Source organism: Tamandua tetradactyla, chromosome 14, assembly GCF_023851605.1.
Source record: "Tamandua tetradactyla isolate mTamTet1 chromosome 14, mTamTet1.pri, whole genome shotgun sequence".
Classification (NCBI taxonomy): Eukaryota; Metazoa; Chordata; class Mammalia; order Pilosa; family Myrmecophagidae; genus Tamandua; species Tamandua tetradactyla.
Window position 1 is genome coordinate 15717298 of NC_135340.1, and position 26265 is coordinate 15743562.

Below are 26265 nucleotides of genomic sequence, written 5' to 3' on the forward strand. Positions count from 1 at the left end.
GACAGAAAACTTCCCAAATTTAACAAAAGCTATGAACACACATATTCTAGAATACCAACAAACCCCAATTAGGACAAACGCAATAGAACCATGCCTCGACACATTATAGTCAAACATTCAAATGCCAAAAACAAGAAGAGAATTCTGAAAGCTGCAAAAGAAAAGCAAGGGGGCTAGTACAAGGGAATCCCAGTAAGCTTAAGTACCAGATTCTTATCAGAAACCATGGAGAAAAGAAGGCATTGGGACAGAATAGTTAAATGCTGAAAGAAAACAACTCACAACCAAGGATTTTATATCTGGCCATACTATCTTTCAAAAATGAAGGGGAAAACAAGACATTGCCAGGTAACCAAAGGCTGAGGGAGTCTGTCACCATTAGAGCTAAGAAAAATGCTAAAGGGAGTTCTTCAGATTGAAAGGAAAGGATACTATCAGAGGATCGATGTGACATAATGAAATAAAGACCTCCAATAAAGGTAACCATATGGGTAAGTCTAAATGCCTGAGATATCATATTATATTTTTCATGTAACTCCACCTTCTATAGGTTATAAAATGAAAATACAAAAAAAAATAAATATATGATTTTTTATGTGAAAATATGAAGATACAATTTGTAATAAATACATCAAAAAGGTGGAGGAACATCAGGGTATGAAACAGTGCATGTGTAGCTTGTTAAGTTGGTATCAAATCAAGAATGATTGTTATACATTTGGAACATTAATTTTAAGGCCCATAATAAACACAAAGAAAATATATAAAAACTATGTTCAGAAAGAAAGAGATGCACAATGGTAGAATACAAAACATCAACTTTATGAGGGTAGGCACTAATGGAAGAAATGAGGGTCAAAAAAGATGTGCTCATTTGAAAATATTATGCATCCCAGAAAAGCCATGTTTTAATCCTGATTCAGTCTTGTGAGGGCAGCCATTTCTTTTAATCTTGATTCAATACTGTAGGTTGGGATCTTTTGATTAGATTATCTCCACAGAGATGTGATGTGTCTGTTGTGACCTTTGATTAGATGGAGCTGTGACTTACTCATTCCAGGTGGGTTTTGATTAGTTTACTGGAATCCTTTTAAAGCGGAAACATTGTGGGGAGAGCCAGAAATGACAGAAACCTCAGAGCCAACAGAGACAGAGCTGACAGAAACTTCAGAGCAGAATTGACACAGAGGCTGACATTTGGAGAACAGAGACAGAAGTTTGGAAATACTTGGAGCCCAGCAGATGTTTCCATGAGATATTAAGCAAGCTAGAACCTGGAGAGAGCCAAGGGAAGCCAAGAGATGAAAACCAGCCCCAGAGAAGCAAAGTGAGGTACCCCACCAAGAACAGAGGCTGAAAGCAACAGAGCCCAGGAGCAAGGGACCAATGTGGCTTCCCAGCTGGCAGAGATGTTTCAGATGCATCAGCCTTTCTTGAATTAAGGTGTCTTTCCCTGGATGCTTTAGTTTGGACATTTCCATAGGCTTAGAACTGTAAGTTTGTAACTTATTAAATTCCCTTTATAAAAGCCATTCCATTCCTGGTATATTGCATTCTGGCAGCATTTAAGAAACAAAAGGTATAATACTCACAAAGGCCAAGTAGCAAAGTGCTGAAGAAACTTGTGCATTATAGTTGTTTTGTAGGTGAAAATGGATTTAACTCTCGAGTCAAAAGGCAGAGATTGGTAGAACGGGAAAAAGCTGTCCCTACCATATGCTGGTTACAAGAGATGCACCTTAAATTCAAAGACACAAGTAGTTTGAAAGAGAAAAGATGGGAAAAAAATAGTCCATGCAAATAATAATCAAAAGAGAGTTGGGGGAGGTACACTAATATCAGATAAAATAAACTTTAAGTCAAAAAGTGTTTTGAGGGATGAAGAAGGTAGGTCACTATCTACTAATAAAGTGGTCAATTCAACTAAGAAATCATGACAATTATAAATATATGCCACTAATAGCACAACCCCAAAATAGATGAAGTAAATATTGACAGATTTGTAGGGAGAAATCGACTGTGCTACATTAATAATAGGAAACTTTAGTACACCGCTTTTAATAAAGGATAGAACATCTAGACAGAAGATCAGCAAAAGAAGACTTGATCAATACTATAAAATCAACTATACCAAGTAAACGTATATAAAACACTTCACCCACCAGCTGCAGAATACACATTCTTCTCTAGCATATGTGGGTCATCCTCCAGCTCACAAATCAAGCCTCAGTAAATTCAAAAATGTTGAAATCATACAATGTATTTTCTGTAACTGCAATGGAATGAATCTAGAAATCAAGAAGAGAGGGAAAACTGGAAAATTCACAAATACATGGAAATTAAACAATATACATTAAATAACCAATGGGTCAAAGAATAAATCACAAGGGAAATTAGGAACTATCTTGAGGCAAATGAAAAGGAAAATACAACATACCAAAATTTATGGGATGCAGAAAAGGCAGTGAAACTTGTAACTAAATTTTTATATTAAAAAAAAACTTTCAAATCAGATTCCTAACTTCACAACTGGAGGAACAAGAAAAAGAAGAGCAAAATAAACCCGACAGGAGCAGAAAGAATGGAGAAACAAAGATTAGAACAGAGATAAATGAAATAAGGAATAAAAAATATATAAGGAATCAATGAAACCAAAATTTGATTTTTTGAAACAATCAATAAAATAGATAGACCAAGATAAATAAATAGACTAACAAAGGAAAAAGAGAATAAACAAATAGCTAAATTCAGGAATGAAAAAGTGGGACATAAATATCATAGAAATAAAAAGGATTATAGGAGTATACTATGAACAACTGTACACCAACAAATTAGATAACCTAGTAAAATGGACAAATTCCTAGGAACACACCAACTGCCTGCACTAGCTCAAGAAGAAATAAAAGATCTCAACAGACCAATAACAAGTAAAGACTTTGAATCTGTAATGAGAAATCTCCCCACAAAGAAAGCCCAGCACCAGATGGTTTCACTGGTGATTTTTTTCCAAACATTGCAAGAAGAATTAACACCAAAACTGCAAAGCTTTTCCAAAGAATTGTAGAGGATAGAACACATCTTAACTCATTTTATGATGCCTTCATCACCCTAATACCAAAGCCAGACACATATACTACAATAAAAGAAAATTACAGACCAATATCCCTCTTGAACATAGAAGCAAAAATCCTCAACAAAATATAGCAAACCAGGGTGGGCCACAGTGGCTCAGCACGCAGAGTTCTTGCCTGCCACAATGGAGACCCGGGTTCGATTCCTGGTGCCTGCCCATGTTAAAAATATATACATACATATATTTGGTTTGATAGATACATAGCATATCCAACAGCATATTAAAAGAATTATATACAATGATCAAGTTGGACTTATCCCAGGTGTGCAATGGTGATTCAACATAAGGAAATCAAGTAATGTAATACACAACATTAATAAAACAAAGGGGAAAAAACACAGTATTATCTTAAGAAAAGTCCTTTGACAAAATCCCACACCCCTTTTTAATAAAAACACTCAGAAAAGGGCGGGCCGCGGTGGCTCAGCGGGCAAAGTGCTTGCCTGCTATGCCGGAGGACCTCGGTTCGATTCCCGGCCCCAGCCCATGTAACAAAAACAAAGAAACAAAATACAATAAAACAAGAAAATGTTTAAAGATGTTTCCCTTTCTTCCTTCCTTCCTTCCTTCTATCCTTCCTTCCTTCTCTCTGTCTTTCCTTTAAAAAAAAAAAAAAAAAAAACACTCAGAAAAGTAGGACTAGACAGAAATTTCCTTAATATTATAAAGGGCAAATATGAAAAATCCACAGGCAAAATATACTCAAAGATGAAAGACTGAAAGCTTTCTCCCTAAATTAAAAAATAAAAAGATCACTTACAAATCAATAAGAAAGAGATGATGAATGATAAGTCAACAGGATAGGAACTGGCAATTCTCAAAAAGAGAAGATCAAGAGTATCTAAAACATCTAAAATATGCTCAATCTGACTGGAAATAAAATTTAAAATAATAAAGAGGTATTTTTCATCATCTTAGAAAAAATAAAAAAGATTGACAATTCATAGTTTGGCAAGGATGTAAGGAAACGAAGTGTATCATAAATTGTTGGTACAAGTATAAAATGGTATAATTTTTCTGGAGAGAACAAAACCCATCAAAAATTTTAAGCCAAAAAAATACCATAGAAATAAAAATAAAATAAAGATAAAAACTAAAAAGGCAAAAATGTGAATCAATGATTTCACACCTAGGAACTCCCTATACATTGCAGCTTGGTTAAATTAATGATGACAAAAAAGTCAGTTTAGAGGTTACCATGCAGGGTTTAAATAAGTACATAATTTAATTTAAATAAGTATAGAGATGTCTACAAAGCTGCTCATCAAACTGCTAACATGAACCTAAGTGTCTAATGGCACCTTTTAATGATATCTATTTTAAACTCAAAATCTAAAATCCATGTCTAGCTAAATAATGCCTATAAACTTCTCTTTCCAATTTAGAAGTTATTTTTTAAAGCAAAAACTGTGGTCAGTGTGGAATGTTGCTATAGTTTTTATTCAAAATCAATGTTTAGCAAAATAGCACGTTGCTGTTTCAAATAAATTTATTTCAAATAAACCCTTACTATACCACTAAAACATCCTGGGTGTTTGCCACAAATAACAATCACTATACACAGAATTAGGAAAGCACTGAAACTATGTAATGACAAGTAGCAGTATTCTTTGGAGTTAACTGTTCATTGCACACAAAAACCAAGAAGCCACCAAGTGAAAGGTTATTCACTTTCTGTTTACAATTACCTTCCTTGAGAACATTTCTTAATGCAGGAAAAAAAATTCTCCAAACTTCTAAGCTCAGTAGACAGATATAATCTGGAAAGGTTAAGCTATATTTAGCAAGGTAATATTCAAAAAATGGCTGCTAGAGAATTAAATACTCAGTACTTAAATGAACTTCTTATTTGGTACCTAGAACAAATTGCCAAGAATTATTATCATCCAAATAGAACATTTTGGAAAAGAAAGTGGTGTCTACTTGAAGAAAAAAATTTAGAATTGGAGAGAAACCAGTATTTTTAACATTACATGAAAAATACAGATGGCGTAAGTCTTCAAAACGATGCCTGCATTGTAGGATTTATCTCAGGTATGCAAGGGTGATTCAACATAAGGAAATCAATTACTGTAATACACTACATTAGTAGAACAAAGGGGAAAAAACCACAATATCATCTCAATTGACCGAGAAAAGCCCTTTGCTACAGAAAAGGCTCAAAAAGTCATTTCATGATTACTGCATCATGTTTACGTCTTTATTTTCCACTCCCAGTTTTCAACTTTTAAGAGCTCGTCGAAAGAAAGGTCATAGGCACTATCATTTTCTACTGGAGATAATGAAGCAGTATGGGAATTTCCAAAATTTTTCACATATGACTATTTTTCAAGAAGTTAGCAAACATTGGCCTAATAAATTAAAATTAAAAGACTTAAGTGTATGAAATCATGCTTGACAAATAAATCCTAAAAATGTTTTTCAGATACATGAGAACAACCTTTTTTAAGAAAAGGAAACAAGGAAAATCTTCATGGGGAAGGATAATCGGGGGGGGGGAGTCTTAAAAAGGTCCTTAAGGGGGGGATAACAACAACAACAAAAAGAAGGCTGAGAAAAACCAAGTTAGACAAATCTGGATTGTAACCACTACCCAGAGAGAAGATCTTCAGCAAATTAACTTATCTTATGGAATCTCAGTCTCTTTATGAATAATGTGGAAATTGTAAAGTCTTCCTTAAGGTTTAAGATTTAAACAGCACATAGCACAGGGCTCAGAACAGTTACTGTTGACTAAGGTTAACCACCTTCCTTTTTCTTGCTTTCTCTATTAAAGATGCTATATATTACAGACTCCTACGAAATGGAAGGAACTCCAAGAGGCAATGACTTTTGTACATGATCCCCGAACTCAAGCATGCCTAACAATGGTGAAATTCCGTGTTCAAGCCCCAAATCTGGGATTTTCTTAGTGGTATAAGCCTGGCTAAATTGCTTAACTTTCATGAGCCTCAGTTTCCACAGCTGTACTTCAGAGAGGTGTTAGGAACAAGTGAGATAATGCATGGGATCCTCTTTGGAAAATATAAACCACGACACAAAGGTTAGCCAATAATAGGTGATGATTCTTAGTCATAATGATGGGAAAAGGAAACACTGACTAGTCTGCGTGAGCTGTGGAAAAGAAATGGGAAGGAGCCAAAACCTCTGTCTAGTGTCCCAGAATGGAATCGAGTCAGCTCAAGAATTACAGGCGGAATGCTTACCTGTCTCTCTGCTCTTCGTCTGTAGAGCGATCATCTGATAAAGATGTTCCAAATATCCCAAGGGTAGCATTGTGTCCTTTCCTGTCGGCTGTGTGGTACACTCGAGAAGCCAGGCGCAAGTCGATGGGCAGCCCCTGGGATGGGACAGTGGTGCACAGCTCGTGATGGTTAGTGACAGGACGACATTGTGGAACGCTGCAGAGAAAAGAAGTCGGCTTCTTTTAGCATCTTGTGGTCTTTAGATGTTAAATATATTTTATATCAATAGTATAGCACAGGTTCTAAAAATGATTTCCAAAGAGAGGCAGTCAGATTTAAAATTATAATGGTCTATAAAAAATTTAGTATCACAATCTCAAAAAAATGACCAGAGCTTCAAACTCCTATATCCAATGTCCTGCTGAACATCTCAACATACATGTCTCCCTGGCACTGCAGCATCAACAGGTCTAAAAGCAAAGTCATTTTCATCCCATCCTAAACCCCTTATTCTCCAGGATTCCCTAACTCAGTTGGTGACAACATATTCAGCCGTCAGGCATTACTCCTCTGAAACTCAAAGGCTACTGTCCCTGAAGAAGTGAAACAATGTAGCATATTATCCATTAGCTAGCCTAGATGGAATCCTGGGTCTCCTTACATCAGTGTGACACCTCCCTTTACACTAGGCTGGAGCTTACCTCTCTCTGCCTTTCAAAGTAAGAGAAGAGGGTAGGAAAACCTGCTTTCTTAACCCTGAGTGCCACTTGCCATCCGATCAACAAATACTAATTGAGCGCCTACTATGTGCCAGGCTCTGTGCTAGGTACTTTACACATACATACTCTTTTTCACACTGACAATGAACCTGAATGGGAGATATTATTAACCTTATTTTGGAGTGGGCTTATTTCGGATCAGTCACAAAAGCGGTGTGTGACTGCGGGGAACCAATCACAACACAACTGAGTATAAGCCAAATCCTTTCCTGTTAAAGTCTATTAATGACCCTTGAGGTGGAAAGGGCTCTTATCTACTACTATTCCTCTCTACACCTCCCTACTTAAAGCTACAGCCTTCCATTAAGTGACTGACTTCCCTTTCAGCAAACCAAATGTACTTGTAAAGACCGCGTTCTCTACGACCTCCAAAATTGACACAGCGGACAATTTTGACAACCCCTTCTTGAAACTGCTCTTCCTCTAAGAGATTTTTCTAAACCCGCACCATCCCAATTCTCCATCTACCTCTCAAACAAATCATAATTTGACTTAGTCACTGCTTTTTCTTTCTCCCCTTCCAAACTGAGTGTGCCTTCAAAGGCTCAATCTTCTCTTTCTACATTGGAAAATCATCTTTCGTGCTTCAGCTATTTCCTGCATCCTGAGAGATCCCAAATCTCATCTTCAGTATCACCATTTCTCCAAGATTCCTCATCTTCCTCATCCTCAAGGTGCAAAACACCGGAGCCATCTCTGATGCCTCTCTGCTTCGCTTGCACATCCAAGTGAAAAACCTGAGTTTCTCCCCTGCCCAGTGATGCTTCCTCCCCATCCTCACTGCTTCCACTCCCCACTCAAGATGCTCATCACCCCAGCCTGCCTTAGGGAAGGTCTGCCACGCGGTTGGGCACCCCACCTTCTGTCTTCTTCAGTCCATCCCGCAAACTTCAACCTTCTTTAAATACTTACCTTCTTTGAATACTCCCTTACATGGCACAAAAATTCCTTGTGGCGTATGCATCTAAATCCCTCTAAGTTCAAGGTTCCTAGAATCTGACCCTAGCTCTAGCAGTGACTGAGAGTATGAACTCTGGAGGCAGACTGCCTGGGTTCAAATTCCCAGTTTCAAATCCTCACGTGGCCATTAGCAAGTCAACTAATTTTTCCATACCTAGTGTGTTTCTTAAATTGGAAATAACATCATCAGTGTATCCTGGATAAAGTAGCTTTGAGAAAGAAGTGAATGCATTTGGAGCAGTGTCTCTCATTTGGTAGATATTAGCTATTATTACTTTAGTACCCAGGACAAATTATAGGGCCAGGAAGACCCATTGGTTCCTTCAGTTATGGGTAGAATGCTACTAATTCCTAAGTCTTTTGTCCATATCTAAACACCCTTCTAACTCTATCTCAAAGCAAACTTCTCTGCAAAGGTTATCTTTTATCTTCTACTTCTACAAATGTCCCTTTTTATACACTGTCCAATTCTTAGGCCATCCATTTTAAGTCTTTGTCTAATGGGTTACTGCTGGTCTGTTCACTGACTATTCTATGTGTCTGAACCTGCCTCAGATAGTAACTTAGTATAAACAATACAAACATTGGAGTAGGATGGGCTTGGATCAGAAGCTTGGCTCTAATACTTGCAAGCTGTATTACTGGCCTTTCTGAAAGTCTTCTGGAAAATGAAAATGAAAAATCCCTAATGTTTGTCTTGAATTGATTAAAAAAATAATAATAACGTATATGATTCTGGTCCAAGGATTCCGGTCCTCACTAATTTGCACTGCACAGGACCTAACCCATTTCTAGGCATAATATGTGCATTATTGAACCACTAATAAGGAATGGTTTGTGCAATTTTCAAAACAGTACTGGGCCCAGTGAGAACAGGGTGCAAAATTTGTACATTATCTTGTGGCAAAGGAAGAGATGTGGACCTAAAGCATTTGGAAAAAGTCTGAGAAAAAGAAACCTAACTGGGGAGTGAAAAGGGGTGCCCGGGCAGCCAGGGCAGCAGGAACTCTGGGTTCCTGAGAAAGGGCTGAAAAACAAAGAGGGGAGAAGGTGAGCTCTGATATTAAGCTCAAATACATCACTGTTCTGCCTGGGGACAGGTCCCGGCTAGTGGAATGTGCCTAAGATTACATTTCAGATTTTTTTTTCCTTTAAAAAGTATCACAACCAATATGAATTCTCATGCTCCTTGCCACGCCTTAATCATAGGTTAGTGAGTGAATCTCCCTTGGTTATTGAGCTAAATGATAATATGTTTTCTATAGACAGCTGGATTCCGAAGAAAACAACTTAATTTGGGGGATGATGAGAAAAGTTAGGTAAAAAAAAGTTAAAGAAAAAAAAAAAGCAGTGATAGAAACATTTTCAAAAACTTTTTTCCAAAATTATCATTTATTTTATAATTTTTAAAAAAACATATTTTTATTCCTCTGCAGTTCACACATATTTTCCTCTAATAAAAATTTCTAATTTTACTTTTAATGAATTAAAACAGTACTATATATATACAATAAGACCTACAAATATTTTTGGTATGTTCAAGAAGGGCTTTGTGTTTTTATAGCACACTCTCCTCAAGCAGGTCTATTTGTCATTCTTTGAGACACTAAGACATAAAAAAGAAAAGACTGACTCTGTGTGTGGCCACACTACTTTGCTTAATGCACTAAATGCAAGGATTTTTAGAAGAAAAAAATCAAGATGTTTCTGCACCATTGATAATCTGACAGTAACTATTTATTGAAAGTAAAATACTTGTTGTCTGCTGTCACTATTTGTTTTAATACATAATCTCGCTAACTAAATGAGCTTAAAGCAATGCAGATAAGCAATGGCATGTACAGGGTCACTTAAATGCCAATTTGACTGTTTCATAAACTTTGGAATTCTTTTCCCATGAGGCTATTCTCAGCTACTTAATTGTGAGTAATATCCATTTACAAACTCAAGGCTGACCATAAAAGGGTTGTCTTCCATGTCCAGCACACCTTTCAGTGCCCTAAGCAACAACAAAAGCTAATAGTTAAAGCTTCTTTAAACTTCCATAAAGATTAAATGAAGAAGAATCTAGAATAAACTAAGCTGTAAAAGTTTAGCAGTGAAATAAGGAGAAAATTAGAGTTTTAAAAAAAGTGAACGACAAAGGCAAACTATAATCTTCTTATAGTTTACACACTATCCTAAATTGCGTTTACACACTATTATTTAAAATTGGGGTGGTACTCCAGTGTCGTAAGCAGCTCTGCTAAAAATATTGGGGGTGGGAGGGAATGAAACATGAAACAATAACAGAGAAAAGCAAAGCCATCTAAATTACCAAATTGATTATCTTATGATCATTTTGTCTTGGGTTGTTTTTTATTGTTTCACCATTAAAAAATAAACCAATATAATCAGTTAATCCAAATCAGACATTACCAATAACCAAAAAAAATCAACTCTAACATGCTAAAACGTAATATTCTTTAGTATCACAAACAGCTATTTTTATTCTGGCTATTGTAAATACTGTTGCATCACTAAATACGTTAGTCAAACTCAGGAATAGAAAGAAGCATGGAGTAAAGTATATATATAGTAACTACAAATCTGCTGCCAACTTTTCCTGTGAGAAGGCTAAACGCAGATCTCATTTATGAATTTCTAAAACCATTTAATTTTTCTTTTTAAAAACACATTTTCATGTATCACTGCTACCGAATAACTTTTCTTCAGATAGTAAAATTTGTAAATTTAAGAAAGTTACTTTTTAGATAGTTTTTGATCCCACGGTAGTTTTAAAGGCTTTCTTTGTTTCTGTTGTGGAATTCCTGATTTACTTTTTCGCACTCGCTTAACTTCTTTTCCTCTGATTTGCAAGAATTCTGATGATTTCACCTTAAAAAATATATAAAATGTGCTGTTAAGGAAACTTATGAGAGTTATCCAGTGATCCATCTCATATATAAACTCCTAATTTCTACGTATATTTTATGACAGAAATAAATCCTAAAGATTAAATTGTTATCTTTCTTTAAACCATTTGTAAATTGCCATGTATATACCTTCATAGTAATAAAAATATTAGCACCATATTTATAGCATTGTAATTTATTGCCTTAAAATATTAAAAAGGAAATATAAGATTTTCTCTCTATAAATCTATTCTTCTTGATTGGTGTTTTTAATAGAATTTATCCTTAATCTTTTAAGTTTGGCATGGACTGGTGGTTGTAAGCACAAACTAGAAGAATCTTAATGCTGTCCTTTTTACAGTTGTACTATTTTCTATTACTACTGCTTGGGAAAAATCAAATACATTTCTGTTTCATATATAATTGCCTTTTAATCACTATAGGTATTGGGAGTACTGTTTTGCTAGATTTTCTTGAAAATCTGCAGAATTTATGGCAATGGTTAATCCAAAGACATTTTTTTCTGTGGGTTACTCTGTGCTTTTTGAAACTAGGTTGAGGGAAGAAAGCAGGAGGCTCTCCTTGTAGAAGGTCTAGTTGAATAAGCAGGAGAAGGACAGATAAAAGACATCCTTACAAATTAGGTAGAGGATTTGAACTTGACACAGCAGTAAGGAGAGAGCTATTGCAACTTCTTGGGTAAGGAAATGATGAAGAATAATGAAAGCTCAAGGAATACATCTAACCATTCAGTTAATGTTTTAATTACCTCTATGGTATCTCCACCAAACGGTCATCCAATCTGGCATGAAAACAGTCAGGAACAAAGAAATGGGAGACATCCAAAGCAGCCCACTCTCTCTTGAAACTCTTCCAATTGTTAGATTTCCTTCCCTCCTTCCCTCCTTCCCTCCTTCCCTCCCTCCCTCCCTTCCTTTCTTTAATATTGAGCTAAAAGTTTTCATCTACCAGTCTCCATTCAAACCTCAGGAACCATATAAGCACAATCTAGTTCTCTTTCACTTGACAGACAGAGAAATATTTGAACACAGTTAACTCCCCTGGGCCTGGTTTTCCTCCAGATAAACATCCCCAGTTCCTTAAACTCTGCATCACATGACATCGATTCAAAGCACATTGAATTATTGTGCTTTGTCATTTTGAATGCTTTCTTATTTGTCAGTGTCCTTCCTGGGTGGAACACCCAGCTCTGAACAAATATTTGAGGTGTGATGTGATGAGATCAGCCAGGAGAAAGATGATCCTCCTTTATGGGATTCCTCAATCAACTCAAGCTATGATTGCCTTTGTCTTCCTACCTCAAAACTACATTTTAGTCTCAAACCCTGTAGTCATTTCATATTACTGTTGTCATGTCATCCTGTATCTGCTTACTCAGTTTGTGGACCCAAAGGCATAGCTATACATACATTTGCCCCATTTAATTCCATGTGAGGTCTGACCAGCCAAACCTTACCTGTCAACTTTTAGATATTTTTCTGCAGATCTAGTCAGAGAATCTTCCACACTCTTGTCCAAATTTTTGGAAATACACTGAATTCGTCACAGCCCTCTGTTCCCCACTAGAGATTTTCACCCATGAATGTGCACCCTTTAGATAATTAATTACAAATCTACCTAGCTATTCATCTGACTGCAACCTCATCTACAAAACTGTCATTGAGAGGTTTTCATAAATGAGCTGCTGAAATCCAGATGATAACAACCAGCGTGTATTGAGTTTTCTTCTGTGCCGGGCACTGTTCTGTGACATCACGTATAATCCTCCCAACCACAATACAGGGTAGGCACCATCGATATCCCCATTGTACAGATAAGGACAGGTAAGAAGTTCAGTAATTTCGCCCAAGATCACCCTGCTAATAAATAGTACAGTGAGGATTCCATCTCCGCAACCTGACATCAGAGCCTATAGCATCAGAGTCTCTTCCCCATGAGACTCTTGTGTTGAACACCAGTTCTCACACTTCTGATGATCAGTCTAGGAACCTGGGAAATGAAACGTGTTTATCTTCCACAATGTGTCCTTCGGGAACACACGCTGCCTCCAGAGGGACTATTGTTTCCTTTCATAAGGATTCAAACTCAATTCTTTTAATGATTCATTTAATGATTTTGGAATTTTCTCCAAGATCAGTGCATACGTTACCTACAAAATGATAAAATTCAGATCTGCAAGCTCCAGCCCTCTATACCTTTCCCACTGCAGTAGCTCCTCAAAGTTGGTGCTGAGAGGGGTGCAGAAACCGCCTTTGTAGGAATTAGGGTATCTGAGACAACAGGTTTAAACCTATCAACATTAGCTCAAGATCTTTTACCAATCTTGGGCTTCAAGTTTCTTTTATCAATTATTTTTCACTTCTTTATAAACTAAAGATCATTCTCCTTGTCAGATTTAAGAAGAAGCAAAGAAGTATATCAGCTTCCTTTTCTCTTTGTGATATTTCTGTTTATTTAAAACCTCAACCTTTTACCAAAAATAAGTTAAGGCAGTGCTGTCACCTGTTGTCATCACACTATTCATCCATACTGACAAGGTTATCCTTCCTTTTTTCCTTTCTTTGCTCCAAAACTAACATGAAAAAATACTTTTTGTTCTTAGCATTATTCACAGGCATCAACCCATTTTGGATCTTAGCCTTCTCAGTATTATTGTTATAGCCACATGCCACTTTCCTATTTATCTATGGATATGTATTTCTTCTTTCATCTTTTGTATATTTTTAAAACGCTATATGCAATTGATCACTCATAATTGTTTTGTGAGAATTAGGGGTATTTTGGGCTTCCCCCACCTCTTAAGCTTCCTTCCAATTTGAAACCTCAGGTCCTGTCATCATATTTGTATTTTCTACAACTTTTTACTGCCATTTTTGCTCCTAAAATGCTCAACAATCCCCTCATGGCTATTGTGTCACCCATTTCTTCACAGATTCTCATTATTTCTGGCTGATTATTTTTCCTTCTTGGTCATGATTTGGAACTTTAATGTTTTAATATACTTCTGAAAGTAGAAACAGTCATAAGGTAAGTATTTATCAGATTCTCTGCCTTTTTTTTTTTTCACTGAATGAGACCTTCCAGTATTTGTCTGAGTAGCTGAAATCCTGCAGAACTCCTCTATTACACATCTGTGCCAGTTCTATTAGCTATGTGGGAAAAAGTTTCTTTCCCCTTCAATCAGGCCAGACTTTCTGGAGTATATTGTTAATTCATTCTTGTTCCAAAAATGCTAGAAATTAACCCCATAGCCTCAAATGTCCATATTCATAGTAAATTTCATGGATAACAGTTCATCTAGAGATGAGAATGCATAAATTAATAAGTACTAGAAACTTGGTGTGTACTTAGGATCAGGCACAGGAATACTTCCAGTGCTACTTTTGATGGCATTTCTGATGTGTCCCACAATATCCTACGACAATAAACCATAAAGTCATTTCGGACATTCTCTTCCCATGGAAACACCTCCGCTTTCAGTTCAGAGTCCTCTTGGTCCGTTCTCCAAGTCTCTCTTTTAAAACCATTCTTTCTAAGTTAGTAGGAAACTATCCCTAGCCATCCATTGCAGCTGATTCTGTGTTTTTTTACTTAGCCAATCAGTTTTAGCTGTTATGAAAGGGTAGTGTTGAAAACTGGCAAAGAATGAAAGTTCCAGAATTAGAGGACCTCAAAACAAGTCTTGCTTCTACATCTTGAGGAGATGTTTGTCCTTGGGCAACTTACTTATATTCTTTATAACTCAGTTTTTTCAGCTGTAAAATGAGGGTAATGGAGCCATCATTAGGAATGAATAAGATAATAGATGTAAAACACTTAGTACAGTGGCTGGTACCTGGTAAACACTCAATAAATTGTAGTTACCATAGGAAAGGACTGCCTCTTTTAACCAATAAACAAATATTTTTGCATAACTTCTTAATAATATTTATTAGCAGCCACAACAAGTCAAATGAACTAACATTATGGGACTTTTCCAACAACGGATTTGAAATTTTGATGAGCCACGGTAGTTAGGCCACTGGCCAGAAAATCCACTTCATTCTTTGAAACACTTAATGGTTTCACTTAACCATTTGTTTCTCATGTCCACTTTTTATTTCCAAAGTCCGAATGTTCATATAGAAAAAGAGATGTAAACACTATCAGTGCCCATGAACCTGCTGCTTTACACCAAGATTCCACAATCTTTAAAGATAATTTCCAGGTTTCCACACTTAAAAGGTGTCAGCCTAACTATTCTCCTGGAATAGTTAACAATGAGTGTGTTCACTTAAGCTTGTAGGCTGCACTTCACACCCCAAGTACATACTTCAGAAACGCAGATGCCTTCTGATGGGGTCAGTCACCAACTGCAGGATAAATTCCTTCTCCCTGACAGCAGTGGTGAATTTTCTCTGGTCAATTATTATTTGTGGATCTTCCTTATTACCTACTATTTCCTGGAAGATCAATAAGCTAGTGTCATGGAAGATGAACCTTAATGATTAAGGTAGGACTTGAGAAATGAAGAAAAACCAGGAGGGAATTGCACTAATCCATACATAAAGTCACGATGACCCAGATTGGGATTGGGGCAAACAGAAAAAAGAAGGAAAAAATATGAGCAGTGATGTTTGGGAAGTTTCGAGGCCTTGAAGCTGATTATATGTGAAAGCCAAGGACAGAGAAAGGTCACAGATATATCCAAGGTTTCAGGGTTGGCCGTCTTGGGCAAAAGTTGAAGAACTGGTGATGGCCAGTTGACCTGAGTGAAGCATGGTAGAGGTGTGGTGACTGGTGAGGCAAGGGAGGCCAAAAGGAGAGGGGTTGACCAGTAAGATCATACACCCAAGAAGGGGCATGCTTCTGAATCAACCAGGGGACGGTTCCCAGTGATAACGAAGGTATTGTCTGTGGCATAGGGGAAAGTAGAGTTTTTTAAATTCTTATAACAGATTGAGTTTGAAATAAATTTATTTATTTAAGCCAAAAATTTACTTTTTCAATAGTATTAAGTAAAAAATGGTAAAGTAGTATCCACGTAGAGTAAAAAATTATACATAAATGAACTGAGTCTGGGGGACACTCTCATAATAGGAAAACGATTCAGGGATTAGAACAAACCCAAATGGAGGAAAGTTCCAAAAGTTAAAGTTCATTCAGTCCTGGTCCCTAGTCCATAGTTCTTGTCTCCCTTGAGATGATACCCAGAAGATTCTTGGTATCTCTGAAAGCCTGAGGTTCCTTCCCCCTGTGAAAGCCTGCCCTATCTCCCAAGAGTTGTCATCAGGTTTGAGACTAAAAGCCCTCAAAAAAAATGGATGTTCCCCTTTCCCAAACTTCTGAGGTGCATTTTTTTCAGGGTAACCCCTCTCTCATGGCTTGGGCTCTGCCTAGGCCATTTCCTTACTTCTGCTCATTCTCAACTCTCATAACACTAAAGTGTTTCCAACATAAATAGCTTTTTACCTTTAAAGACACCTGCTTGACTGTTTTTGAATCACCTGTAGGCTGTCCACCTTCCGAAGGTTTATGTGACTCTTCTGGTGTCTGAACTTCTGAAATTTCCTGAGGTTTAAATACTATGCTTCCTACTTCTGAGGCTCCCCATTCAGATATATCCTCTTGTTCAATCTGAAAAACACTCGATACAGCTTCAGGAAGTTCCTCAAGCAGGCTTTGCTGGAAAAAAGTAAACATAAAAGAACAGCTTTTATTAGTCCTTAAAAGTTTTAAGTCATGCAATGTTTTCTATCTGATGAAAAGACATGCTTGAAATTACTCAGAGGCGGTAAGTTTCCTCCAATGATTTAGAAAGAGAAACTCAAATTGGCTTAAGAAGAATGGAGGCTAACAAATTATTTTCCTGGATCCTTGTCTTAGAAAAGATAGCTACCCCACAACTGTTATACACAAACCCTAAAAGAAATAGACAAGACTACATTCTCACTCTGACTCCAGCCCACACTCACAGAGTCAAGGACAAACATTCAACCAAAAGACACTGGGAGCTGGTTCTCACTTTCAATATCACAGCTTGGCTTTTAGATCACTTTGGGTCCCCTGAGACACTTAAGCCTTACCCAAACCTGAGGTTTGTTTGTTTTGTTTTGTTTTGTTTTCTGGCCTGATAAATGGATAACTGCTAGCTAGCTGCTCACCCAGAAGCCGGACCTCAGCTTCTGAGGCTGAAGTACCGACCCAGCAACCTCAGGAAGGTCACCCTGTGACCCAGCTCCATCCCAAGCCTAAGTGAGAAAATCTCACCAACCCCCACACCCATTTTTGTGTTCCTTAAAAATGTCTCATTGACTTCCATCTGTATCTCACCAAATCTTAATAGAAAGCATCTTTTGTGGCCATATAGGGTATTACCCAATTTAAACCAAGATTCATTGGGATATTGAAGGACTGAGAGTTAAAACTTCACTGCCTCCAAATAACAAACAGCAAAACCACTCTGACTTACATAAAAGACTGAAATCCATAAAAGACTCTTAAATGCAATCGTACTTTTGTTCTTTGATACACTCATTTGCTAATGAGTAAAATAAAGGTAAAGATGGAATACAGTACCGAATACTATACAAATACAATAGTTCTTAACCATGCAAGGAAGAATTCCTGGACCAAGAAATTTAAAGTTTGTGAAACGAAACTTTAATCTTGAGCTCAAGTTTTTATAAAGCTACTGGATTGTGTTGTAGAAAGAATAAGAGCTTTGGAAACAGAAGGGGCTAAATTCAAATCCTTGATACGCTAGTTCAGAGCTGTGTGATCTTGCTCAAGTTACTTAATCTTTGTTAGCCTCACTATCCTTATTGCTAAAGGGGACTAATAAACCCTTCTATAAAATGGGGATGGCATGTGCAATGGGCGCCGCACTTACACCATCAATCTGTGACACACTCATTCATTCTATGTTCCTTAGCTTTGAGTGTCACACTGTTGGCCACTCCCTTGTTTCGAATTGCTCTGCTCCTGGCTTCCTCAACACACTAATTTGCTCTAACTTGGGAGGGTGAGTAAATGAAAGTACCATGCACCAAAACACAAAACACAGGAAGAAAACAAGCTTGAGCATGGGGCAATGGCAGTCTTCCAGCTGCAATTCACCCAGTGAACTTCTTCAGAACTCCTCCACAAAGCCTGTATTACCACTAAGTAATAATCATAATCACCAACATGTATTGAGAATTAGCTCATCGAATTTTAATCTCCAACTCAGCTTCATCAAGTAGAAACTGTTTTCTATCCCATTTTATAGATGAGGAAACTGAGGCTTAGAGAAGTTAAGTTACTTGCGCAAGGTCACACTGCAAAAAGGTGGTAGAGTAATCGGAAGCAGACTATTACTCTATTATAGGCAGGAAAGATTTTTGTTAAAGACTTTACCTTTTGAAGTTCCTCAACACTTTCCTGTAATCCTTGCTCTGCTTGCCCCTGGGATGCTTTTTGCCACTGCATTTTTCCCATTAAAGAAACATCCTTAGGTGAGGGGGGAGGAAACAATTAAAATAATGCCAATTATTAAAAATCACTGAGGCATATTATTCAATGTAACAAAAAGTTACTCAGTAGAATGCAGTTAATGAGAAATACAGAACAAAAGATACAATAAAAATAATTCTTTCTATTTACAGGAAGTTCACAGATTTTAAAAACTGTCAATCCCTATAGATATACCATCAAATTTAAGAAGTTAATTAGGCAATATTATTCTGGATATTTTGACAATGCTATTAAATGGCTGCATAAGAAAGAGTCAAAAAAAAATAAAACGTAATCCAACCAAGAATAAGAAAGAATATGGATATATACCGACAGTTTCTATCATTTTTACCATTACTAACACCAATTGGACTAATATATTCTCTACCCAGTTGAGGCAGCAAGAAGATAGCACAGCACAAAGACCTGCAGGGAACCAGGAATTAAGAGAACCACGTTCTGAGTGAATCCAAAGACCAGGCATCAACAGGCAGGTTATTTTGCTTCTCTTCACCTCAGTTTTATCATCTTTAAAATGAGAGTATTCAACATCATAACATTTTAAGACCCCTTTCACCTGTAGCCTTTTAACAATGTCAATAGCAGCGTATGGACACTTGTGCTTTAAAATTCTTGTTTTGCTTTGTTTTGTTTTGTTTTGTTTTGTTTTGTTTTGTTTTGTTTTGTTTTTCATTTCCTTTGCTTCATTAAAAGGGTCCAATGCAGACCACTGGCTTCTACCTCTGCCCTCTTGCAAAAACTGGACAAATGTAAGAAACAGCTCTTTTAAGCCACTGGAAATAGACAATGCAGTAGTGTGATAGCTGAGAGAATGTAAACAAGGTAAGAGCCATAATCACCCCAGCTTTCTGCCTGAGACCATTTCCAGAACATGATACAAGGAGCGGGAACCTAAACAGAGGTGGTGTCTCACTGAGCTGACAAGACCGATATCTAAGTGAGGAGAGAACAAGTCAGCTAGAACTTGTAAAACACAGTACTGGAGAGGAGGGGCCTGCAGGGAGGAAAAAAACAACTGAAATATGTATAGGATTCTTGAATCCTTGGCTGAATACTGATCTGTATATGGAAGAGTCAAACACCATGAGGGCTTGACAAAGAACTTTCAGTGAAATTAAAATTTCCAAGGAGCCGTAAGCCAAACAATTCCCAGGGCTCAAATAAAGCTAGGAATCATTAGCTCTCCCAGCAGACAGAGTGAGGAGATCTTGCTGAATACATGGTGTATTCCTCCAGCTCCAGAAGCATCACACATCAGTAGTGGTGTGAACTTAGCCCTAGAGCAAAGGCTTCTCTGCACGTGCTCTAACAAAGCTTAGAAGTAATTCTTGAAAGAATCAGGCTAATCTTTAAATAAATTAACTGCCTATCAGATCAACCCCCAACAGTCTTTAAAGGAAGACAACAAAATTGAGTACTCTACAATGTAAAAACTCACAATATTCAGCATCCAATCAAAAGTTACTAGTCATAAGAAGAAGGAGGAATATTGTGATCTTTAATCAAAAAAAAATAAGTTATTAGAAAGAAATCCAGAAAAGACAAAGACATTGGAGTTAGCAGACAACGATCTTAAAACCTCTAACATAAATAGTATAAATGTGCAAAGTTAAAGCAAAACAGACATGAGAAGAACAGAATGAAATGGAACTTTCAGAGGTAAGACATACATTGCAGGAAATAAAACTTCACTGAACATGATCAACAACAAAGATATTGCAAGGGAAATGTGAGTAAATTTGAAAACATAACAAGAGGAACTCTCCAAAATTAATCTAATCAGAGACAGCAATAAAACGGAAATGAAATGAAGTGAACGAATATTCACTCTAACATATTTAATTGGAAACCCACGAAGGGAGGTTGGAAGGGAGCAGGAAAAAAAATGGTCAATTTTTTTTCAAATTTGATGAAAATTATAAACCCCTTGATCCAAGAAGCTCAACAAACTTTAAACAGAAACACACAAAGAGCACCATATCAAGCACAACATAATCAAAACGCTGAAAACTAGCAAAAGAATTACTGAAGGCTAATTACCAGAGACTTAAAATCGCAGACTTCTTATTAGAGCTATGCAAGCCAGAAGACAACAGAGCACCATATTTAAAGTACCTGTACTGGAAGTAAAATAAACTGCCAACTTTCTGTTCTATATCCAGAGAACATATCTTTTGAAAATCAAGGGTGAAGTAAAGAATTTTTCAACAAATGGTTAAAAAAAAAATTCATTGCTGCCAAACCTGCATTACAAGAAATAATAAAGGAAGGTCTTCAGGCAGAAGAAAAATGACATCAGATTAAAACCTAAATGTACACAATGAAAATAAGAGCAGCACAAATGGCAAATGTGTGTGTAAACATAAAAGACGTTTTCCTGTGCAAATTTTCTTTAAAATATAATTGACTGCTTAAACAAAAATAATAATAATTTACAGCGAGATTTACAACATACAAATATGATAATCACTAACAACAGCACAAGAATGGGAAAGGATTGAGAGAAAAAGAAAAATACTGCTGAAAGGTTCTCATATTACATGTGAAATGGAATATTATTATTTAACTGGTATAAATTGTATATGTACACTGTAAGCCCCAAAACAACCACCGAAAGAATAAAACAAAGAGGCATGGGTAATAAACTAATCATGCAGAAAAGCACGGATGCTAAATAAATAATCCAAAACAGGGTAAGTAAAGAGGAAAACAGAAACCAAAAAAGAAGACAGTAAGTTTAAGCCCAAACACATCAATAATTACATGTAAATGATCTAGACACTCCAATTAAAATGCAGTTTATCAGACAGCACTAAAAACAAGACCCTACTATGTCTACTACAGGGTAAAGAAACAAATAAGTTAAAAGGAAAATATCGCAAACACCAATCGTAAGAAAGCTTGAGTGCCTACATTAATATCAGACAAAGTAGACCTCAGAAAAGAATCGGAGAAAGAGGATCATTTCATAATAATAAAAGATCAAAAAACAATAAAAGATCACATCATTAAGATGACAAAACAATGTGACAGAAATTCAAAATACATAAAAGAAAATTTGAAAGAAATGAAAGGAGGAAAAGATAAATCAATATTTATGGTTGGAAATTTCAAACCGAGACCATCTAGCTCTAGAGACTTTACTCTTAATAAATATACAATCAATAAACTAAACGCAAAAGCCTACAAATAGTTCCATATAATCTTATGTTTATAAGCACATTGCAAAAGTATAAAAACGTGAGGATGCTAAACACCAAATTTAGGATATTAATAGTTCACCTCTGGGGAGGAAGGAATCATCAGAGAGAGGAACAAAGAGGGCCTCAACTCTATCTTTAATTTTTTATTTGTTAAAACAACCCAAAGCAAATAATACAACATACTAAATTTTGACAAATTTGAGTGATGAGTGCTTGTTTTAAATTTGAAATATTTCATATCAAAAATACTTTACACAAATTTCTCAACATTTTCTATGTTGGTGACATAGTGATGTCAAAGATGGATAAAATATCTCAAGAAAAAAACCTATAGCTTAGCTCACTTATTAACTTAAATGCAAAAGTCCAAATTAAAATATCTGCAAATCAGCTGCTCAGTCGGGGGTCGTGATGGGCAGCAAGACGGCATCTGCCAGCAGGATCATTCAGGCGCTGTTTAGGGATGGAAAGAATTTATCAGGCAAAATTGCTGCTGATTAGGGTCAGTGAAATAATGCCTCCATTATTTGCTCTCAATTCTTTAATGTCTTTACATTGACAAGGTTACTGGAGAATAACTGGCTTAATAAGCATATAGTATTTAAGGGATAAAAATACAGCCAAGGTGAAACAGGTGACTTTGTGGTATTGAGACTGGGGAGATAACACAAAAGATTATCATTTGTAATCTACATTCAGAAAAAAATGTGAAACAATATAAAATGGAAAACAAATGAAGAGTTCAGTGAATATAGCATAGGAATAAGTGTTTGACTAGAAATTGCAATGACATTTTGGTGGGTGTTAAAATGTCATGTTCTGTGATTCATTTTTAGTGTCTTGATTGTGATCATGTATGCAAATCCTGATAACCCAGTAACTTTCTCAAACTTAATGCCTGAAAGCCTCATAAAATCAACCTAAAAATTTACCTTATAAAAGCAATTTATGAAACTTTAATAAGGTCTTCCTGTGCCAAAAGTATGTTATTATTGTGTAAGTAAAGGCTCAGAGAGCTAAATAAATTCTCTCCCACATCTTTCATGTAATATATATATATATATATATATATATGCAAATCAAATGAAGCAGTTATTTAGAAATACATTTTTGACCTAGGAAGTTTTCATTAATTTATTAGATTAACAGATTAACATGGAAATCCATATGATGCTCATTATCATAAATGCTGAGAAAAAAAATCATCTATAAAATTCAACACCAATTTCTTAGGGACTAGAAATAGAAGAATTTTTTCATAATCATACAAGAAATATCTACAAACTCCTATACCAAACATAATAAAAAACAACATACTATGTGACCTACTAAGTACTTTGAACACTGTAAGGGAGAAAATCAAATTGTCACTATTAATATATCATATAATTATAATTTAGGGTATAAAAGAAAATCAACTGAAAAACTATTAGTCAAAATAAAGAGGTATAAAGCATATCCAGTTATAATTACAAACAAAATTTCATGCCAGCAATAATCAGTTAAGATCCTATCCTCAAAATAATAATGAAGTACTGATAGGAGCAACAAAATGAATGTTCTTAAAAATATAATGTTGAGCAGAAAAAGCCAGATTAAAATGGCATCAGGAGAGCCAAAAACAATCCCTCTAATTCCAATAAAATAAGTATGAAGAGAAAAAATATATGAAAACTCAAAACACAGAAATTTTAATTCTTTGCCTAGTCAATACAATATCTGGGATTGTCAATCCAATCAATAGAAAACTTCTAGTGATTATTTTTTACCCTGTGTACAGCAGCAGGAACATGCTTTCTTGCGTCTTTGTTCATCTCACAATTTTTTATTGAAAGACTTCGACTTAGTTTGCCAAGTGTTATGACAAAGTACCACAGACTAGGTGACTTGGGAAGCTCAAGGTGTCAGCAAGATCATGCTTTCTCTGAAGTCTGCTGTGCTCTGGTGATGGCTTGTCGGCAACCCATAACTCAGCTTCTGCCTCCATCATGTAGCTGTGTCCCCTCTATTTCCTACTATTGTGTCCAAATTTCCAATGCTTATAAGGACCCCAGTCATATTGGATTAAAGCCCACTATTATTTAGTTTGGTCTCACCTTAAACAACAGGATACTTGAAGATCCTGTTTACCAATGAGTTCACATCCACAGGGTTGGGGGTTACAACTTGAACATGCCTTTGTGGGGGACACAATCCAATCCATATCAGGCCTAAACCACCTGGGGGACACTTATTCAAGGAAAACATCTGAATCTAGTAAGAATAGTGAGCTTTGTGGTGTATTATCCTCCACTAGTCCAATCCTCCATTCTCCAGCTTTACAGTAACATTGAAAAATAATAGCCCTCATTCCTGGCGAAGCCTGGCAGCAACCAAAGGGAGCTAATAGATATGGAGCCCTTTCAAAACCTCATTTTCAAAGAATTGTCACTATTTGGTCTGCCTGGTGGTTCTCTGGAAGACCTCGCTTGCTTGACCGTGCCAATTTGAAGCTGTTATGCACCCCAGAAAAGCCATGTTCTTCTAATCCAATTTTGTGGGCACAGACCCATTGTGGGTGGGGTCTTTTGATTGGGTTGTTTCCATGGAGATGTGACCTCACCCATTCAAGGTGGGTCTTAATTAGCTTACTGGAGTCCTTTAAGAAAGGAATGTTTTGGAGAAAGCTCAGATACGGACGTTTGAAGATGCAGAAGGAAATGCCCCAGGAGACACCAGAAGCTGAGAGAGTCTTTTGAAACCAGGAGCTGGGAGAGAAGGACAGCAGATATCGCCATGTGTCTTCCCATGGGACACAGAAACCCCGGACACAATCAGCCTTCCTTGAGTGAAGGTATCCTCTTGCTGATGTCTTATTTGGACATTTTCATGACCTTAGAATTGTAACTTGTAGTTTAATAAATCCCCTTTATAAAAGCCAATCCATTTCTGGTATATTGCAGTCAGCAGCTTTAGCAAATGGAAACAATGGCTGTCTTTATTTCACTTGACTGAAACCTTGCCTAGTGCATAAAAAGCCTTTTTCCCAAGGGCTAGGGGTGGGGATATTTGTCAAAAATAATTATAAACAAGTGTTTTAATTTTATGGCTGCCTGAAGCACTAGAAAACAGAACAAACAACAGACCAACCAAAAACCATAAGAGGAAAATCTGCGGAATAAGACGTCCATAGGAGCTTTGAATCTAGAAGGCCACATGCATGCACAAGTCTGAGGCACACCAAGGGCTTTGCACAATATTAGGAAAGATCTAAAAAGACCCTAAGTTTTCACCTCCAACTAACCTTGAAGCTCATGAAGGCAGGAAATGAAGTCTTAGGCAGAATGGTAAACTGCCCACCTGAGCACTGAAGGCATGCCCCAGCACATAAGATAACCTCTCCACAAGGCTGGGAGACTTCCTGGCTCCAGTTACTAAAGGAGATCTACGTTCCATCATGAGCTGACCACCAAGATAACCGAACAGAGATGTCAGTGGCCACAGTGGCCACACACAACAAATACAGAATTTAAAAATTAGTTCAAAGGTCACTACACTATTTAAAAAATAACAATACCATCAGCAACAATAACAAACCCTAGGGAAGGCGGAGGGTCTGATTTTCAGGGTTGCCACATTGATATTTGAAATGCCTAGCTCTAAACAAAAACTTACGAGATGCACAAAGAAACAAGCATGGAGAAAAGCAATCAAAAGAAAATGTCCCTGAGGAAAGCCAGAGGTTGTCCTCCAGGCAAAATCAGCATGAGGTGAAAAAAGGAGTATAAAACACTATACAGGAGGACAGTCTAGGACAAATGCTTGCTGGCTTCAAACACCCAGGAGTGGGGACTGAGCCAGACTCCTACAGACAGAAAAACTCCAAAACAACTAACTAGCGAAAGCCCAATCAAGACAGAGGCCCCGAGAGACAGGGTAAACCCTGCCCATGGCATTCGCCTTGGGCAGACATTCTAGATAGAAAGGCAAGCCAAAAAAATCTCTACCTTATCTACAGCTGCTTACCAGACCAAGAGACATCACAGGAAATAGTCCCACAGTTAACATCTTAAAATATTAAAATGTACAGTGTGCAATGAGAGGGTGCAAGACAGACAGAAGAGACAGGAAGTGATGGCCCATTCCTAGGAAGAGGATAAAAGTCCAGAAAATACCATTGAAGAAGATGAGAATGTAGACATCCTAAGATTCCCACAATTACAGTTCTTCCCCTGCCTAAGAAACCCTCTGAGGGTGTATTTAAAATGCAGATTCCCCAAGCTCCATTCTCAAAGATGTTCCTTTGGTGAGTTTGGAATGGAATCTGAGGAAGCTCCATTTTTAACAATTACCCGAGCTGGTTCTGAAACAGATGGTCTACAACCACACTTTGAGAAATGCTGTATATATTTTATCTTCCACACAATAAAACAGAGCATTTCCAGGATATCTAGCAATAGTTGTGCAGGTGTGTATTTCATATAGGTTGGGTGAGTTTGGGGAGGTCCTCTAATATGAATCGGTTACCCCAGTGACAGCACATTCGTGAAGCCAGGAGCCCAGGGATAAGGTAACCAACATTTACTATTTGGGCCTGCCCTCATCCTAAGGAAGAAG

At 36.9% G+C, this 26265-nt stretch overlaps 1 protein-coding gene across 4 annotated transcripts in view; it reads right to left on the reverse strand.

Moving 5' to 3' along the window:
• TTC6 (tetratricopeptide repeat domain 6) overlaps positions 1–26265 on the reverse strand; it is a 292851-nt gene that overhangs the window by 151460 nt on the left and 115126 nt on the right. For 3 of the 4 annotated variants that reach the window (XM_077126904.1, XM_077126903.1, XM_077126902.1), the window contains exons 2-5: positions 18350–18442; positions 16424–16636; positions 10804–10934; positions 6340–6534 (exon numbers count right to left, since the gene is read on the reverse strand). In XM_077126904.1, the coding sequence (XP_076983019.1) occupies positions 6340–6534; positions 10804–10934; positions 16424–16636; positions 18350–18430 (620 nt within the window). In that variant the 5' untranslated portion in view covers positions 18431–18442. Of the gene's footprint in view, positions 1–2162; positions 2232–6339; positions 6535–10803; positions 10935–16423; positions 16637–18349; positions 18443–26265 lie in introns of those variants that run through there. The other variant, XM_077126905.1, reaches the window with a different exon arrangement.